The sequence below is a fragment of the Nerophis ophidion genome, linkage group LG08 (genome assembly GCF_033978795.1).
Source record: "Nerophis ophidion isolate RoL-2023_Sa linkage group LG08, RoL_Noph_v1.0, whole genome shotgun sequence".
Classification (NCBI taxonomy): domain Eukaryota; kingdom Metazoa; phylum Chordata; class Actinopteri; order Syngnathiformes; family Syngnathidae; genus Nerophis; species Nerophis ophidion.
In genome coordinates this window covers 65947436-65966218 of record NC_084618.1, presented here as the reverse complement: position 1 = coordinate 65966218, position 18783 = coordinate 65947436, and the positions used below count along the sequence as shown (strand labels likewise).

At 40.6% G+C, this 18783-nt stretch overlaps 1 protein-coding gene across 3 annotated transcripts; it reads right to left on the bottom strand.

Moving 5' to 3' along the window:
• Positions 1 to 3827: 3827 nt before the first annotated feature.
• mazb (MYC-associated zinc finger protein b (purine-binding transcription factor)) lies at positions 3828 to 18391 on the bottom strand. 3 transcript variants are annotated; one of them, XM_061909442.1, is made up of 8 exons: positions 18144 to 18391; positions 17230 to 17353; positions 16909 to 17104; positions 11831 to 11937; positions 10886 to 11133; positions 8736 to 8799; positions 6417 to 6588; positions 3828 to 6339 (listed from the first exon to the last, which is right to left on the bottom strand). In XM_061909442.1, the coding sequence occupies exons 2-8, from the start codon at positions 17269 to 17271 to the stop codon at positions 5999 to 6001; spliced, it is 1170 nt and encodes a 389-aa protein (XP_061765426.1). In that variant the 5' UTR covers positions 17272 to 17353; positions 18144 to 18391; the 3' UTR covers positions 3828 to 5998. The 3 variants fall into 3 exon arrangements, with proteins under 3 accessions (XP_061765426.1, XP_061765428.1, XP_061765427.1); XM_061909444.1 differs by having other exon boundaries at positions 17239 to 17353; positions 18144 to 18387; XM_061909443.1 differs by having other exon boundaries at positions 17239 to 18387.
• Between the last annotated feature and the right edge of the window lie 392 nt (positions 18392 to 18783).

Below are 18783 nucleotides of genomic sequence, written 5' to 3'. Positions count from 1 at the left end.
ATCTTTCTGTGTGGAGTTTGCATGTCCTCCCCGTGACTGCGTGGGTTCCCTCTGGGTACTCCGGCTTCCTCCCTCCTCCAAAGACATGCACCTGGGGATAGGTTGATTGGCAACACTAAATTGGCCCTATAGTGTGTGAATGTTCTCCATCTGTGTTGGCCCTGCGATGAGGTGGCGATTTGTCCAGAGTGTATGACGCCTTCCGCCCGATTGTAGCTGAGATAGGCGCCAGCGCCCCCCGTGACCCCAAAAGGGAATAAGTGGTAGAAAATGGATGGATGGATTATTTAGCATACCACTAGATCAGGGGGGTGGCAGCACAGTGGTACAGGGGTTAGTGCATGTGCCTCACATTACGGAGGTCCTGATAGTCCTGGGTTCAATCCCAGGCTCAGGATCTTTCTGTGTGGAGTTTGCATGTCCTCCCCGTATATGCGTGGGTTCCCTCTGGGTACTCCGGCTTCCTCCCACCTCCAAAGACATGCACCTGGGGATAGGTTGATTGGCAACACTAAATTGGCCCTATAGTGTGTGAATGTTGTCTGTCTATCTGTTTTGGCACTGCGATGAGGTGGCGACTTGTCCAGAGTGTACGATGCCTTCCGCCCGATTGTAGCTGAGATAGGCGCCAGCGCCCCCCGCAACCCTTAAAGGGAATAAGCGGTAGGAAATGGATGGATGGATGGATTATTTAGCATACCACTAGATCAGGGGGTGGCAGCACAGTGGAACAGGGGTTAGTGCAAGTGCCTCACATCACGGAGGTCCTGATAATCCTGGGTTCAATCCCGGGCTCAGGATCTTTCTGTGTGGAGTTTGCATGTCCTCCCCGTATATGCGTGGGTTCCCTCTGGGTACTCCGGCTTCCTCCCACCTCCAAAGACATGCACCTGGGGATAGGTTGATTGGCAACACTAAATTGGCCCTAGTGTGTGAATGTTGTCTGTCTATCTGTTTTGGCACTGCGATGAGGTGGCGACTTGTCCAGAGTGTACCCCGCCTTCCGCTCGATTGTAGCTGAGATAGGCTCCAGCGGTAGGAAATGGATGAATTGATTTAACGTTTACCCCGACTTAAACAAGTTGAAAAACGTATTCAGGTGTTACCATTTAGTGGTCAATTGTACGGAATATGTACTGAACTGTGCAATCTACTAATAAAAGTATCAATCAATCAATGTGATAATGTTCGCCAGTCAACTCATTAGTGTTGATTTTCAATCTATCAAGACAGACTGATGCAAAGTGGAAAAGTGTTCGGTGGTGTGACGAGTCCACATTTCAAATATTTGGGGGAAATATTCGACATTGTGTCATCCGGACCAAAGGGGAAGCGAACCATCCAGACTGTTATCGACGCAAAGTTCAAAAGCCAGCATCTGTGATGGTATGGGGGTGCATTAGTGCCCAAGGCATGGGTGAAGGGACCATTATTGCTGAAAGGTACATACAGGTTTTGAAACAACTTATGCTGCCATCCAAGCGCTGTCCTTTTCATGGACGCCCCTGCTTATTTCAGCAAGACAATGCCAAGCCACATTCACTACGTGTTACAACTGCTTGGCTTTGTAAAAAAAAGACTGCGGGTACTTTCCTGGCCCGCCTGCAGTCCAGACCTGTCTCCCATCGAAAAAGTGGCGCATTATGAAGCATAAAATACGATAGTGGAGACCCCGGACTGTTGAACGACTGAAGCTCTACATAAAACAAGAATGGGAAAGAATTCCACTTTCAAAGCTTCAACAATTAGTTTCCTCAGTTCCCAGACGTTTATTGAGTGTTGTTAAAAGAAAAGGTGATGTAACACAGTGGTGAACATGCCCTTTACCAACTACTTGTTGCAGCCATGAAATTCTAAGTTAATTATTATTTGCAAAAAAAAAAATAAAGTTTATGAGTTTGAACATCAAATATCTTGTCTTCAGTTAAATATGGGTTGAAAAGGATTTGGAAATCATTGTATTCCGTTTATATTTACATCTAACACAATTTCCCAACTCATATGGAAACAGGGGTTGTAGAAAAAGTCAATAAATTGAAGTTGCACCAAGTATACATTTAATCAAAAAATGTATATTGTATTTTATTTTTTATTCATTAAAAACACTAAATACAACAATAAAGTTTCAACAAGTCTACAGTGTAATTAATCCATCCATCCATTTTTTTACCGCTTGTCCTTTTTGGGGTCGCGGGCAGGGAAATAAATTATATCTAAAATATAAATTTAATATTGATTAACTGATTGATTGATGGAGATGTTTTTTGACATCGTAAAGAATTGAATCCATGCTTTAAAAAGGCAAATGGATGGCACAAAAAGCCAAAAGGCTTGTTTCAATTGTGGTCCATTAAATATTCATCAAATTTGATACATTCAATAATAAAAGATATATAACCTGTAACATACATATAAAAAATTACGTGAAAAAAATGGACAAATCATGTACATATACACAGTATACATGTCAGGTGATTTGAAAATTAATATATACAAAACATGGGGGGTGGGGGTATATATTCACTATGTACATGAATATATATTAATATAACTAATCCATATTTACTAATTTTGTTATAAAATTGGCCCTAGTGCGTGAATGTTGTCTGTCTAGCTGTGTTGGCCCTGTGATGCGACTTGTCCAGGGTGCAACCCGCCTTCCGCCCAAATGCAGCTGAGATAGGCTCCAGCTATCCCCCGCAACCCCAAAAGGGACAAGCAATAAAAAATGGATGGATGGATGGGTTTTAGGTAAGATCAGGATTGAAGAATGAACAGAGAAAAATAATATGGGAGAATGAAGCAGTGTTAGGAGCGTAAAATTTATAAAAACTTAAATCACGTTTTTTAAATTTCATTATTTAACCAAAAAGTTAATTTCTAAAAACCAAATAATAAACTCAGTCTAATAAATAACACACTGTACAGTGCAATTAATCATTTATTAAAGACAGTTCCCATCCTTTCCTATTGATTTTGAAATCTCGTTTTAGTTTTTTAAATGTCATGTTTTGTGTTTTTATATTTTATTTAAATATAAAGTTTACAGACGCGGTATAAAAATAACGAATAAATCAATGTAATTAAATAAAACATGTAGAGTACAATAACAAAATTAAAAAAAAACATTCACCTTCATTAGTTACAAAATGTGTGTATACCTGACATTTACATTTTTTCATCTTATTTTAGAATTAAAATGGTAAATGGATTTTATTTGCATAGCACTTTTGTACTTTAAAGATACTCAAAGTGTTTTCACACTATTTCCACATTCACCCATTCATGCACACATTCCCACAGTGTTAAAATGTAACTTGTGCTATATGGATTAATGATATATACAAATAGTGGATGAATTTACACTGTTTAAAACAAATCTTACTGATACAACAATGCCAAAATAATGAACATAAATATGAAATTACTAATAACATGCTTTTTTGGAGTATTCTTCCACTCCTCTTAAAGGTACACTACCCCACTACTCAAAGTTAACTGAGCTCAAAAGGTTGCATCTGAGTTTTCAGGATCAACGCTGTATTTTCCCCCTCAATACAAACATTTATTGGTTTTCTAAATATTGGAATCCATCCATAAGAAGATTAAAAACGGGATTAAGGCGAGATTATGGATGGCAAACCAGTGATTCTGGCAGTGCATTTACTAATAAAGAATCTACTCACATTACCCTGACGTCGTTAAATTGCCACTCACAGCCACTAGGGGTCGTGTTTTCACCTCATTACAGCATGTGGTGATACCTGTCTGCTTTTTTTGCACCAAATCCATTTTCGACGTGACAGAAACAAAACACAACATCAATGCATGTTTACCCATTTTACTTAAAATTGTCAAAATTACAAAATAATAACATGATCTCTACCTCCTCTACAAAATGACAGAATACTTATGAATAAGCATAATCAATTATTGTTTTTTTTGTTGTTTTTTTGATCTAACCTTTTTGGACATGCATACTGTTGAGATATAAAAATATAAATATAAATACATCCCATTGATATTCTTGAATGATTCTATGACTAAAATGTGATCATCATCAAAGAATTCAAATGCAGTTGAGTATGATAAGGCATTAAAATGTATATCACAAGAGCCGTACACATTTCTAGAGGTATTCTTTTTCTTTCTTAGTGTAAATGGAAGAAGATCTAAAATGAATGTTTTAGTACATTTTCTTGACAGGAAAGAAGAACATTTTTAAAACTAAAAAGCAAAAAGAGGAAAAAAAATAAACACGCAATACATATCAAGGTATTCACACAAAAGCACTGCGGTACAAAACCAGGAATTGTGTACAGCATCAACTTCCTGTGGTGCTTGACTTAAAAAGCCCTTTCTCAGCAATACTAACACTCTCATGTTAAAATGATGATTGATGTCAAATGATAATATGTTAGGTGCGATACAAACTAAATCTAATGTTTAGGTTTCACTCACTTGGACTTGCAGGTAGAGAAAACAACAAAAAACTATGGCAATGACAGTCACAATCAAACAAATGGCCAACAAAGTTGTTTGGAAAAAAAATAAAAGAAAATTAGCACGTATCATTGTTGTACAGCTAGTGAAACCATTTAAAAGTTCATTTTGATAAGCCTAGCTTTCTTATTTTCATGCAAAATGTTATTTTCCTATTTTTCCTCTTCCTGCTGCAAGTGTCTAAAAAGATATTTTCTTGGCCACACTCGGAGGAAGACTTTGAACCCAACAATGATCACATTATAAGGTGCATGACACTCTGTACCTTTTCTACCAAGAAGTACCACCTACAATACTTTTTTTCCTGAAGATGTCTTAACTAGTTGGGGTGAACAAAACCCAACATAAATTGTGTTTTGACATGCTAAGAGAGAAGCTTGGACTCGCCCACAGTACACACCCAAAAAAACTTCCCTTCTTATTTTTTTGTCATTTGCTTTTTCTTTTTTTTTTTTTATCTCCAAGAGTTTCCTTTCTTTTACCACAAGCACTAAATATTTGTTGTCAGTGAGCTGCAAAAAAGAGGTAAGATCAGCGCTGGTGCGAATGGGTGAGGGCACCGAGAGGGGAGTAAATCGAGTAGATGCCATTAAGACACACGTAAGTACCGTAAATGCTCCAATTATTGTCGCCATTCAATTAACCACAACAGTATAGTCATTAGCTGTGGCTGTGGGCAACCTCCTGTCGTTTATTGCTGCCAAAAGATTACAGTAGCCGCATATAAAGTATCACAAGTAGTCCAGCGGCCTTATAAATCTCTGCATGCATTTTGTTTCAATAGCTGCATTAATGCTGACTGAGCAGTTATGACATTGGTTCTGTTATATATATATTGATGAGTTTGTCCTTTTTGCTAAGTTGGTGAATAAATGCTATAATTAGAGCATTTACGGCAGGGGTGTCCAAACAATTTCTCCACTGTAGGTCGATATATGCTGAACCAGCGATTCTCAAACTGTGGTACAGGCTCCATCTAGTGGTATGCCAAATAATCAAATAAATATTCAAACACAGTGTTACTGTTCAAACTGTGTGTAATGTTACATTGGCCTAAAATATCAAATATACTTGTTAAATAAAACCTCGGGCTTGTTTTTAATGAATACTCAGGCCTACTATGCTATTGTATTTTACTGTTGGTCATTATTGTGGTACTTCAGTGTTTTCTGAGGTTATATCCGTCGGTGATAGAAGTTTTAGAACCACCATACTAAGCTATTATAGTTGAAAACACAAATCATTATTAGTGTTTTATTCAATTAATTTGTTAATGTTTTTAATCATGCCGAAGGCCATCCAACATATTGGGCACTTTGGACACCCCTGATTTGCAGGATTGCTAAAATGACAAATCCATGTTGGTTGTGAGTGTGGATTTTTTTCAGATTTTTCCTATAACGTCAAAAAAAGAAGAGCATCTACGCATCACTTCTCTTACCTTGCCCTCTCTCCTTTAAAGGACTGAGGTTATTGCTCCTGCTGCTGGCTATCGCTAACTCTGCGACTGTGGCGCCGCAATGCTAGAGCAGTCCGTGACCAGCAGGTCTACCACTGTGCCGCCCGTGACGTACACAGTGGGCGCCGCCACCATGTTGAGGGACACAGAGCTGCTGGCGGTGACGTTAGAGGTGGCAGGGCTTTGGGCCTCCTGGCTGGCGTTGTGGGTGCCCATGTGGCCCTGGAGCTGGGTTGGCGTCTTGCAGTGGATGCCGCATAAGTGGCAGACGAGGACGCCGCCAGCGGTCGTGCCGCCAAAACCTCCCGGACTGTCCTTCCACTCCTGGCCGTGGTGCTTCTGGGCGTGAACGCGGAGGTACGTCAGCGTTGTGAAGCCTGGCGGGAGACGGAAGACAGAAAGTGAAAGATTTGAGGCCAGGACAGTATACGGCTGTCTTTTGTCCTGGACTTACTGCGGTTGCACAGGTGGCAGACGTGGTGCTGAGACTGGTTGTGCACCCTCATGTGATCGGTGATGTAAGCGGCCGACAGGAGCTTGCCACAGATGTGACACGGGACCTTCTCCTCATGGCGAATCATATGAGCACGCAAACGATCTTTCGTGGCAAAGCTGGACTCGCATGTCTAGGACACACAACAACAATGCGGGTCTTCTACTTATTGTGCTGCTTAAATGAATACAACTAGAAACTTCAGTGGACCACCACCATGTAGCAGACCATCCAGGAAGACTATTGGCTACTGTATAGCAACTAATGGAGATCCATTTTAAACAAACACCTAAATTAATGGCGACGGTAGCTCCACATCCATTCTAGACAGTTTGAAACAATCCTTGTAAAAAACTCTTTGCACAATTTTTAGAAGATTTACAGTCATCTTATTTGAACTACTGCAACATTTCTGGTCATTAGTGTTAAATACAGGACCTTCACAGACCAGTCACATGTACTAGAACAAGCAGCAACACTGGTAGAAATCCCAGTGTGTAAGCTTCCTCATGAAACATTTGTAAGTAGATATTGTGCATAAAGATATTTAGTTTGCTTTGTATTGAAATTATTTACTTCGTAATGTCTTTAATGTCTTTATATTCGTGGTCGTGTTGTTATTTGTCCGAGAGAAAAGCTGGTTTATTACATGTAGCTCAAAATTTGACCAGTAGAGAGCGACAATGTTACACCTGAGGTTTAATTGCGGTACGTCACATACAATGTGTGCAATGTTTGGTGTGTGAATGTTATGTAATTTCTATACGTGTAAACATTTGTAGTTTACTTTGTAAATATATGAACAATAAATATTCATTTGTATTTATGTAAAATACACAACGGTCATTATTTATGTAAAATACACAAAGGACGTTATACATGTAGGTTTATATTTACAGTCATACAAACCTAACTGAAGGAAGACGTGTAAAGAAATATAACTGAGGAAAGAAAATTAAAAACATCAATCCTCAGCAAAAACTGGAGCTTCTTCTTCGTCATACTGTTAAACTGCATACACTGAAAATGAGTAGAGATAGCAGAATATTGAATTTGTTGACAGTGCAGTGTGAAAGCCAATGTGTGTATTTAGCAATTAAGGAAACGCAGTCTCAGTAATATAACCTGTGGAAGCACTTCCTGACGAAATATCCACATTTCCATGTCTGGCCTTGGAGCCCTAGGGCTCATGAAACTGCGACCCTCTTCATTATACAGTTAAATAGCCCTGGTTTCGACAAAACAATCTTTGTAAAAAAAAAAAAATGTGCACAACTTTTAGGGGGTTTACGCTAGTCTTGTTTGAACCAATGGTCATTACAGGATCTATACGGACTAATCACAAGTATTGTAACTCCCTCCCATGTTACTCAGCCAATCAAATTGCAGTTTCTGGGTGATTAATTGAGTAAAAATCATGTATTTACAGTACTGAACCAGATACAAGATGCCCTGAATGTTACACACACACTTTTTTTTAAAAAGACAAAACATTTTTTTAGGTAACAATTGGTTTACTGCAAATTAAAGACAACCCTGAATAAAAGACAACCTTTCAAACATATATATATATATTTTTTCCATCATGCTTCTAATATATACTTAACTGGTAGATTGCAAAGAAAAAGGATGTCACATTTTCTCGCTTTTCTACTTTTTCGATGACTTAGTTTCATTGATCAGCATTATCTTAATATTAGCATCAGAGATTCTCCTCCTTGCTAACAACCTTTGCGACACATTTTTTCCAAAGGGTGCGCCAGGGTCAAAACTCTCCAGGTCACTTGTGTGTGTGTGTGTGTGTGCATGCGTATGTGCGTGTGTGTGTGTGTGTGTGCGCATGCGTATGTGTGTGTGTGTGCGCATGCGTATGTGCGTGTGTGTCTGTATGCGTATGTGCGTGTGTGTCTGTGTGCATGAGTGACATGAAGAAAAAATCTGACTCCCACATTTGGCCTGTTGGTTTGCTTTATGAATATCTAGACTACAATATAAGATGACTTGTATTTCCTATGTAAAAAACAACAACTTCATAGTGATTCAACTAAGGTGATTGCGCCCACGGAAAGTTTATAATTACCAGGTTGACGTAATTTCCTATAATCCTGTCGTTGAAAAAAAAAAATGTGGATAAATAATGTATTTACAAATATTTATGTTCAGTGTCCATGCAACTCTGATCAGCTTATAAAAAGGGACCCAACCTTAACCATGACCCTTTGTCATCTGCAATCAATATGGTGGTCAACAAATAGAGGCCATGAGAGTGGACGTACATACCGGGCATTTGAAGGGACGCTCCGAAGAGTGCACCTGTCGCACGTGACTGTTGAGATGGTCGGGCCTTGGGAAAGACAGAAGGGTAAACGTGTGAGTAAAGCAAGGACTTCTGTAAATATTTAAAGCGGGGCGTTTCAAAATATGGCAAAATACAGAGATAATATCGAAAACTCCCCAAAAATAGGATTTTCTGGAGTATATTTCGTGAAGTTTTCTGCTTAGTTACTGCAGTAACTAAGAAACTATGCATTCTATTGACAAGGAAGTTCGCTTACCAAATTTCAGGAAGTACTTTTCATTAGAACCCTGATATGAAGCATGTCGTCTTTAAGGGACTGGCGCTCATTTTGTTGTGTAAGATTATACTGGTAAAATACAGTTCAAACACTCTTGGCTACCATGGACTGGCGTCAATATAAGCATTATTAAAATCATCAAAATCAAAACTAAATAATAGATTTTTGGTTAATATCATAATTTTTCCTCCAAAAGAGGTTATGTGCTTGTACGTCTTGACTATGAGGATGATTACGTTTTCAAACGTGTGCAAATCTTTCTTCCGGTGGCTAACAAAAAAAAAATTACAACAGAAAAAAAATAAGTGCATTTTGTGGTAGAATCCGGGTTATTACTACCATGCTTTTATTTTGTAGATTACTTTGAAATAAACAGGAAGTCACATTTTAATGGTATTTGGTTTTGGCACCATTTCCTGCCGCGATTAAAGGCTACATTTCAGAGTGGCCTTTTATTGTGGGCAGCCTAAACTGCACTTGTGCAATAGTCATACTGTTTAATCAGCATCTTGATAGGGATTATTTTGGTAAAGAATAAGTTCTCATTAACAGAGATTTGTGAACAATATTTGAGGGGAATAGGATTTTTGTGTTTTTGGCACCAGCTGCTGTGCTGGTGTGACTTGTTCTGAGTCTGACCATTCTAAGCCTATGAGCCGACGTCGAAGACAAACCGAATCGATTTAATGTCCTGAGATGATAATGACCCGGATGAATGAGAACATTCATAGGCGTCTTTTGTGTGTATAGTAAAAGTTTCAGATCTTTGAGTTCAAATCATGAAAAATGGGAGCAAAAACTAAAGTGTTGCGTTTATATTTTTGTTCAGTGTAATTTAGGACAAAATTATGTTGAACGTGCATTGTTGCCAATAACACAAAGCAAAGATATGGATGTTTTGTTCAGATAGTTTAGCATATATTGATTCATCTATATAGTATTTTGTTTTCAATATATTTAAGGTACAAAATGCATCAAAGTGGCCTCCGCATCTTTCAATTTTTATTTATGCAGTCCTTGCTGGAAATAGTTTGGACACCCCTGATTTAGATCGTTTATAGCAGAGCTATTCAACTAAATTGCTTTGGGGGCCACAAAAATAAGCTAAGGTCTTATTTTGTGTCCTTGTAAAGTCTGGAATACCAGTGTCCTGTACAGTAGACATTTGATTTTGGTCTATTTATCATGTCAGCATTACAGGAGCTTTTAGCTGTTTTTAAGGACCCTCTGCAAAAAAGCTAGTCAAATATAATTTCTGTGACAGCCTTCTATGTTTTTTAGGAAGTTCTTTTAAATTAATTTTCAGCACATGAATAGCACAAATGAGGAAAAGAAGAGAAACTAAAACGGAACCCTGAGGAACACCACTACTATAATTAGATAAGTTGAAGAAATTAAACCTTTTTGCATCTGAAATAAACAAGATACAGTAACACCTCAGTTACATAAATCACATTAAAAAAATGTGTAACTCTCAAAAAGGAGAGGACTTAAAACGGAGCCTTGAGGAACGCCTCAGTTATGTAAATCACAGGTCTTGGACCCCAGTGTTCTGTTTGCTAGCAAGGTTGAAATGTCAACGTATAGAACTGCCAATGTGTTTACAGTGGTCCAAGTTCCTCTATACAACAGGAACTACCTAGTGTTTTTAGGGATTTGCTGCAAAAATATTTGTCTCCCAAGTTTTAAACTGAACTTGGGGGCCTGTGTGGTCTCATTCACAGGCCGGATTTGGCCCCGGGGCCGCCATTTGAATGGACCTGGTTTGTAGTCTATATCGCGAAAGCCTAGTTCATCGTGCTGAGTTGTGTTCGTGTGGACAACCACAACTAGAGAGATAAAGGATCTCCTCACCTTGAAAACGCCTTGCTGCAGTGGGGGCAGATGTAGGGCTTCTCCACGCCGCCCTGATGTGAGCGCACATGGTGACTCATGCGGTCCTTCCTCTTGAAGCGCTGCTGGCAGATGGGACACGAGAAGGGCTTTTCGTCCGAGTGGGACAGGCGGTGGCGGTTGAGGTGGTAAACGTCTCGGAAGGCTTTTCCGCACGTCTCACAAGCGTGGTTCTTCCTCACCGGGGTGGGGTTCTGGTTGGCGGGCCGCTAAAGGAGGAAAGTAAGGACACATTTGAAGAAATTAAGTTATTACTTATCATCTTTTGTGGAAATCATGCAAAAATGTGTGTAATCATATTAGCGGACGGTCCCTTCTTACTTAGTATTGAATGTTAGATGATTTTTTTTGTTTGTTTGCAGAGAACATGCAGGGGAGCGAGGTTGGGGCTTCTAGCACGTTTTGTAAACTTTAACTCAGGGGATGGATTCGGAATGTTCCCTCATTCCGGGTCTTTTAGTAAAAAGTAAAACACGGGAGGTTTTTAGGCAACACACAAGACCCAAAGTCAACCATCCCTCTATGAAACAACATGCTTGAAGGTTTGGGGTTGACAACAGCCATCCGCACAAGGCCCTAACCCACCTGTACTGTCGCCCCTGTGGCCATGACGACAGCAGCAGGAGGCGGAGCATGGAGGTTTACACTAGCCATTACGTTCGGCATGGCCACCCCTTCACCATCCTGACTACCCAGATGTTGCTGCTGCTGGGCCCCCGCCAGCATGACTTGATGGGCGAGAGGAGGAGGAGTGGAGAGGTGCAGCAGGGTGAGGGGCACAGCGGTCCTCTCCGCCCTCCCTCCGACACCCACCGCCATCACCGACGGGACCACCGCAAGCATCTGGCCAGCGACGCCCTCCTTCGCCCCCTCCGCCTGCTCTCTGGCCCTGTCCTTCATGCGTACCCCTGTGTGGACCGACTGGTGCCGCCGCAGGTTGTAGTTGTTCTTGAACTGCTTGTTGCAAATGGGACAGACGTGTGGCACGCGGCCCGGCCGGGACACAGGCTTCACTGGAACAAAGAAAAACAAAAAAATGACAGCATGAAAAACTCCTCACATTAATGTATAAATGATACCTCAAACAACGACACCAATTATCTTAGTGTACAAAGTTGAATATACTTTACAGTAGTTCATGGACAGCTTGTATAGCTTTACCATCCACTTAAAATGAGTCAACACCAGTGTTGCCAAGTCCTCAGCAAGGAAAAAAGCTGTTGGCTGTCCTAAAAGTCTCTAAATGACATCATAGCCTCATTTGCATAATAAATTAAAATAGACGCTGTAGGAAAGAAGATTAACACCGGGTTAATTATGATTACAACTGCAAATTAACTTCCTTCTGTTGATCCTTAATTAGTTTTCTTTCAATTTAAAAACATTTTGTTTGCCATTGTTAAAAATATCAAATTTAGTCAAAGGACTGGAGTGTTGTGACTTTTACAAAAAAACAAATCTATTGACTGGCTCATTAACAGAGGTGGGGGAATTAATCGATTTTTAGATACATTGCAATTCGGACATGCATGGTTATAAAATCAGTGAGTAAACATCAATAATGGATAATTAATTAATATTAACATTTATTTATTCTTATATTACATATTTTTGCTGTATTTTTCAATTGTTGCTGCACTTTGTTGAGAAGTTTTCAAGCTTTTAGAGACTTCTCCAATCCTTTAGTGACTTTTTCAAAATCTAGCATCTTTCTTCCGGTGTTATTGGAGATTGTGCTCGTCTTTGGAGAATCTGTACATCTGCCTGAGCTCTACAGTCCTAAAACATTCACTGACGTCACACTTGCTTCGCGCTGCTGCTCCACCTGCACTTCCTCTCCTGGAATCAGCGCCACTCTTAATATTTGTACATTGCCCATTTTGTAGATTGCTGTCCGTTGGTACAGTATATCGCGGATAAATTAAAATATGTCCACGTTGCAGACATGCTGTCTCAGCTCCAGACAATCGCGTGTGTCATGCTTACATCATCACAACATCCTCTTTCCGTGATCAGTCTGTGGGCACATAGCCGAAAGGGCTATTTTGAGTCTATATCAGCCAAATTTTCGGTGCATAATCAAAAGTGCGTAAATAGTAGGCTATATACTGTATATGAATCCAATATATGAGTTGTATTAGTTTGTCAAGTAAAAAAACACAATTTTTTAAAGGTGTAGCAGCTTTTCATTTTAGGAGAAACCCGCAATACTAAAATTACAACAGGCAAATAGTGTGGATTATGAAGACGTGGCAATTCAGGAAAGCCTGTGTAATGTCAGACTACTGACTCAGATGAATTTTAGAGTGTTGAGAGCAGGGGTGCCCATTAAGTCGACCGCAAGCTACCGGTCAATCGTGGAGGGTGTGTCAGTCAATCGCCAGCCAGGCATAAAAAAAAAAATAGACCTAAAAATTTGCAATCTTCACTAAGACATCACTTTCGTCACTTGATTGACATTCACGGCACTGGAGGGTCTTGTGAGATGACGCTGGCTGCTGCGAGATCATTATTAAGAAAAAATGACCGGGAGGAAGCCGAGAAACACTTTTTATTTCAACAGACTCTCGTGCCGTACCTGCTCTCAAAACTCTATAAACCGACTGCAGAGTTCCTGTCTTCACAATAAAAGCCCTGCTTCCTCCTGCCTGCGATAACAAAATAAGAGTCTCAGAAAGCAAGCGTGCATAAGATAGCAATCTACAGAGTTTGCCACAGATGTATTTCTTATAAAGTGTATAAAAACGAGTATGGAAGCTGAACAAATAGGATGCCTAAAACCAACCACTTACATGTGGTATTGGACAGAAAGGAGGACTTTTTTTCTCCTCCATTCAAAAATGTGGACGTTAGCAGCCCTACTGTGAATCCTGTCGGATTCTAATCAATGCAAGTCATCAGAATCTGGTAATACACCAACTTATATTCTTGTCTTCATGAAAAAAAGGAATCTATGTGTTAAACATGCTTGTATTATCATTAAACATGTTTAACAAAAACTTATATTTCATAAATAAATAAATATAAATTATAGTCGAGGTTTCTGTGGTTTATCTGTTTTACAGTGCTCAATACCAGGGTAGAGCGGAGTATACGTTAGGTCAGGAAAAAACACAGAGGCTTTATCATCCCTACAAGCGTGTTTCGCAGGTTTCCCTGCTCGTCAGGGGATTTGTATAATAATACAATCAACGAGCAGGGAAACCTGCGAAACAGGCTCGTAGGGATGATATAGCCTCTGTGTTTTTTCCTGACCTAACGTAAATATAAATCATATATATGAATGAGGTAGAGATTTCTTCGACTTGGTCAATTGAAAAGTAGCTCGCCTGCAGAAAAAGCGTGGGCACCCCTGGTTTAGAGTTTCATGATGTTTGGCTTTTTGTGAGGATCTACAACTTTTTCGCAAAAGGCGAATCACATCAGTCCATCCAACCAGAGGTATTTAACATTTTCTAATGCCAACATGCATTTAGGACATGTATAATATTTATATGTATAATAATATGTATAATATTTGATAAAAAATAACAACGTTTTCCAGTTCGAACATTAAGTATCTTGTATTTGCAGTCTATTCAATAGAATATAGGTTGAAAACGATTTGGAAATCATTGTATTCTGTTTTCATTTTACGATTTACACATCGTGCCGACTTCACTGGTCTTCGGTTTTGAATAAGCCATTGTTTACTAAGTAAGTACATTTTATTGACAAAGCTCTTTTCACAGATAAAATCACAAAGCCCTGTACAAAACATCAATCCATTTTCTACTGCTTGTCCCTTTCATAGGTGAAGTAAAACAACAATTCAATTAAAAAAACAGGGGCAACATCATAAAAAGGATACAAAGCGGATTAAAATTGATAGTTAAAATGTACATTAACTAAAAGCTTTACTAAAAAGAGAAGTTTTTAATTTTTTCTTAAAAGTTTCAACACAGTCAAGATCACAGAGGGACTGGTGCAAATTGTTCCAGTCTGGGAGCTATAGCCTGGAATGCCAGGTCTGAACGGGTTTTAAAACAAGTTTTTGGGATCTTTAGAAGACCCTGGCCTGAAGACCGGACGCTGCGCCCTGAGTAGCAGGCGCATTGCAAATCTGTGATGTACTGAGAGGCCCCACCATTCAACGCACGGAACGTCAGGACTAAAATCTTAAACTCAATGCGGAATTTAACTGGAAGCCATTGAAGACTGGATAGAACGCGGGTGATATGGGCTTTTCTGGGTGCAAAAGTCTGGCAGCCACATTTTGTACCTTCTGAAGTCCCTTTAGCGTTGACTTGTTGAAAAGAGTAAAAACAGAATCGCAATTATCAATGTGAGACGAAATGAACACGTGAATGATCATTTCGAGATCCAATTTTGACAACACATTTCTGCATTCATTATCCAATCAAATCAAATCAAATCAACTTTGTTTATAAAGCACATTTAAAATTTACCACTGGGGTAGCCAAAGTGCTGCACAATGGGCAGGTTAAAAGATAATACGAGAACCGAACAAACAACACAACACAAACAGAACATGATAAAAAATAAATCAAACATAAAAACAGGTTCACAGCAGGTGTATAATGGGGCGCCATTGCAGGATGGATATCACTTAGTGTTAAAAGCCAAGGAATAAAAGTATGTTTTTAAGAGAGATTTAAAAACAGGAAAAGAGGAAGCCTGTCTAACACTCAGAGGTAGGTCGCTCCAGAGCTTGGGAGCAGCAGCAGCGAAAGCTCTGTCACCTCTAAGCTTCAGCCTTTTGTCAGGGACCATCAGTAGCAGCTGATCGGCTGATCTTAGGGATCGAGTGGGGCAGTAAGGCTGAAGGAGGTCGGAGAGATATGTTGGCACGAGGTTGTTAAGACATTTAAAAACAATTAGGAGTTTAAAATTGATTCGATAACGCACAGGGAGCCAGTGAAGGGACGCTAATATAGGGGTGATGTGCTCACGTCTGCGGGTCTGTGTTAGCAGACGAGCAGCAGAGTTCTGCACGAGCTGCAGGCGGGCGTGGGAGGCCTGGCTAATGCCTACATACAGGGCATTGCAGTAGTCTAAACCAGTGGTTTCTCAACCTTTTTTACAGTGATGTACACCCTGTGAACATTCTTTTAATTTGAGTACCCCCTAATCAGAGCAGAGCATTTTTGGTTGACAAAAATAGATAAAGAAGTAAAATACAGCACTATATCATCAGTTTCTGATTTATTGAATTGTATCACAGTGCAAAATATTGCTCATTTTTAGTGGTCTTTCTTGAACTATTTGGAAAAAAAGTTAAAACAATAACTAAAAATATGTTGAAAAATAAACAAGTGATTCGATTATAAATAAAGATTTCTACACATAGAAGTAATCATCAACTTAAAGTGCCCTCTTTGGGGATTGTAATAGAGATCCATCTGGATTCATTAACTAAATTTTAAACATTTCTTCAGAAAAAAATAAATCTTTAACACCAATATTTATGGAACATGTCCACAAAAAATCTAGGTGTCAACACTGAATATTGCATTGTTGCATTTCTTTTCACAGTTTATGAACTTACTTTCATATTTTGTTGAAGTATTATTCAATAAATATATTTATAAAGGATATTTGAAATGTTGCTATTTTTAGAATATTTTTTTAAAAATCTCACGTACCCCTTGGCATACCTTCAAGTACCCCCAGGGGCACGTGTACCCCCATTTGAGAACCACTGGTCTAAACGATTCGAGATAAAGGCGTGAATTAATTTCTCGAGATCGTGTCCTGACAGAAGCGGTTTCACTTTGGCTATTTGGCGTAATTGATAAAAACTTTTTTGAACGACGCTGCTGATTTGTTTTTCGAATTTAAAATCTGAGTCGAACTTTACCCCCAGGTTTGTGACACAGTCGCTGAGATACAATGTGGGATTTGGTCCTACTATATTTACTGCTAATATCTTGCCAAGAAACAAGTCTGCTGTAGTGCAATGTATTGTGTCAGTGAAGGTGTACCTAATGACGTGGCCGCTGGGTGTGCGTCAGATCCACGGGCCTCACTGGGAAGGGGTTCCTCGCTGAGGGCGGTGGTGTCCACGGTGGAGGGAGGCTGATCTATGTGCTCAGTGGGTGGGGTTTGGGGAGAGCTTGTGTGCACTGACATCAGCTCGGATTGGAGGCTCCCCTCCGCCTGGTTTTGGGTGGGAGTATTCTGCAGAGACAAGCAGACAGAGACAGGCCATCATCAACCCAGCCAGTCACATATCAGCGTTGCTTTTAAGGAGATGTCAGGATGTGGAATTTGGGGAAGGGTGAAAAAAAGAAATTGTGTCTCACCAAGCCTACCTGGAAAAGGAAATTGCTCCAAGCAGCATCCATTTTGCAGAAGTGAGATGAAGGCTATAGTCAGCTATTTTCTGGTTGAGATCGAGGACAGTCTTTGCATGGCTTGGATGTGCGCCTCAAAAAAAAAAAAAAAAGCCTGAGTCGCCACACCCGATGTTAAAAAAAACAAAACAAAAATGGCGGGGATTGTTGTTTATTAAGAAATGTGGCGCGCCAAGCTGCTGATGTCACGGAGGCGGCATGATGATGTAAGTAAGCCAAATGGGCGCAGCAGTGAACGAAAGTCGGCCGCACAAACCCCACACAGGCCGGCCCCTTCAATGGCTCTGCTTCAACTTCGAGCTTGGATTAATGCAACAATAACCTGCTTCAGTCTCGAATTAAACGCTGAAAAAAATACATCACTACACAAGTGAAGTAAAAGTCATTTCCCCCCACGGGAGAGTAAATATGGGTTATAAAACACGTCATGCTTTGTTTTTTAATGAGTCAAATCTATGTTTCCGAGTTCCTCCGATTAGGCCACTCGGTTGTTTGTCGAAGCCTCGTTGTCGGAGTCAAGCCCCGAGCCGAGCGAGCGGCGCTCTCGCCGGGCCGCGGCCCGTCGCTCCACCTCGGCCGCTCAGCTGCGAGGATGTCATCTTTCTTTTTTTATCGCCCGCTACTCCCTCCGCCCTCCCTGTCTCTTTCTTCCTTTTCTTTTTTAATTCCTCGTTCTTCTCCCCCTCCTCTCCTTTTTTCTCGCACCGCTATGTCCCACTTTGCTTTTAAAGGGATAGGGCTTCCTCTTCGGCGCAACCCCCTCTCGCTTCCGTCTCCTGCGGCCCGAGTCCTGGCCTCCTCCTCCCCCTCCGTCCTTCCTTCCTTCCTGCCCGTGCGTGTCGGCCGACGCAAAATACACTCACGGTTTGTTTTTCTCCTCCATGCCAGCTGGATCGGTTCGTGGTTCAGCTCTCCCCCCTGCGTCGCGGAACCTGCACCGGATCCAGCACCGAGACTTTTCATCAACGACCTAGCCGAGGACGACGAGCCTTAAAGGGCGGTGCAAGTCGAGCCTCCCCGTCGGCCTGCAATAATGATGTCAGAGTCGGATATAGCACACTCTGCACGCACAATGCGCTTATTTGCATAACATTTCGATGATCTATAACCATGCCAATAGCATTTTATATAAATCTCCCGTACACTACTGCTCCAATAAAGGTTATGCACACTCATGAATTTGTTTGTGTGCTGCACACAAAAGGGGGGAAATGTGTCCACAACACCTGTGCGGTTGGTACACCACGCGGTGGCGCTATTATTAAACCTCATAAAGCGGGTTGACTTGAAATTTCTCACACAGCTCACTGGGCGCAAAACAGGGTGTGGAGTTTGCATGTTCTCCCCGTGAATGCGTGGGTTCCCTCCGGGTACTCCGGCTTCCTCCCACTTCCAAAGACATGCATCTGGGGATAGGTTGATTGGCAACACTAAATTGGCCCTAGTGTGTGAATGTGAGCGTGAATGTTGTCTGTCTATCTGTGTTGGCCCTGCGATGAGGTG

Excerpts from the sequence above, each read along its gene's own strand:
- mazb (XM_061909442.1), bottom strand. The coding sequence starts at position 17,271 with ATGGATGCTGCTTGGAGCAATTTCCTTTTCCAGGTAGGCTTG. Across the intron at positions 11,134-11,830 it reads ACCAGTCGGTCCACACAGGG|CGGCCCGCCAACCAGAACCC; the intron begins GTACGCATGAAG and ends TTCCTCCTTTAG. Across the intron at positions 6,589-8,735 it reads AGCGTCCCTTCAAATGCCCG|ACATGCGAGTCCAGCTTTGC; the intron begins GTATGTACGTCC and ends TGTGTGTCCTAG.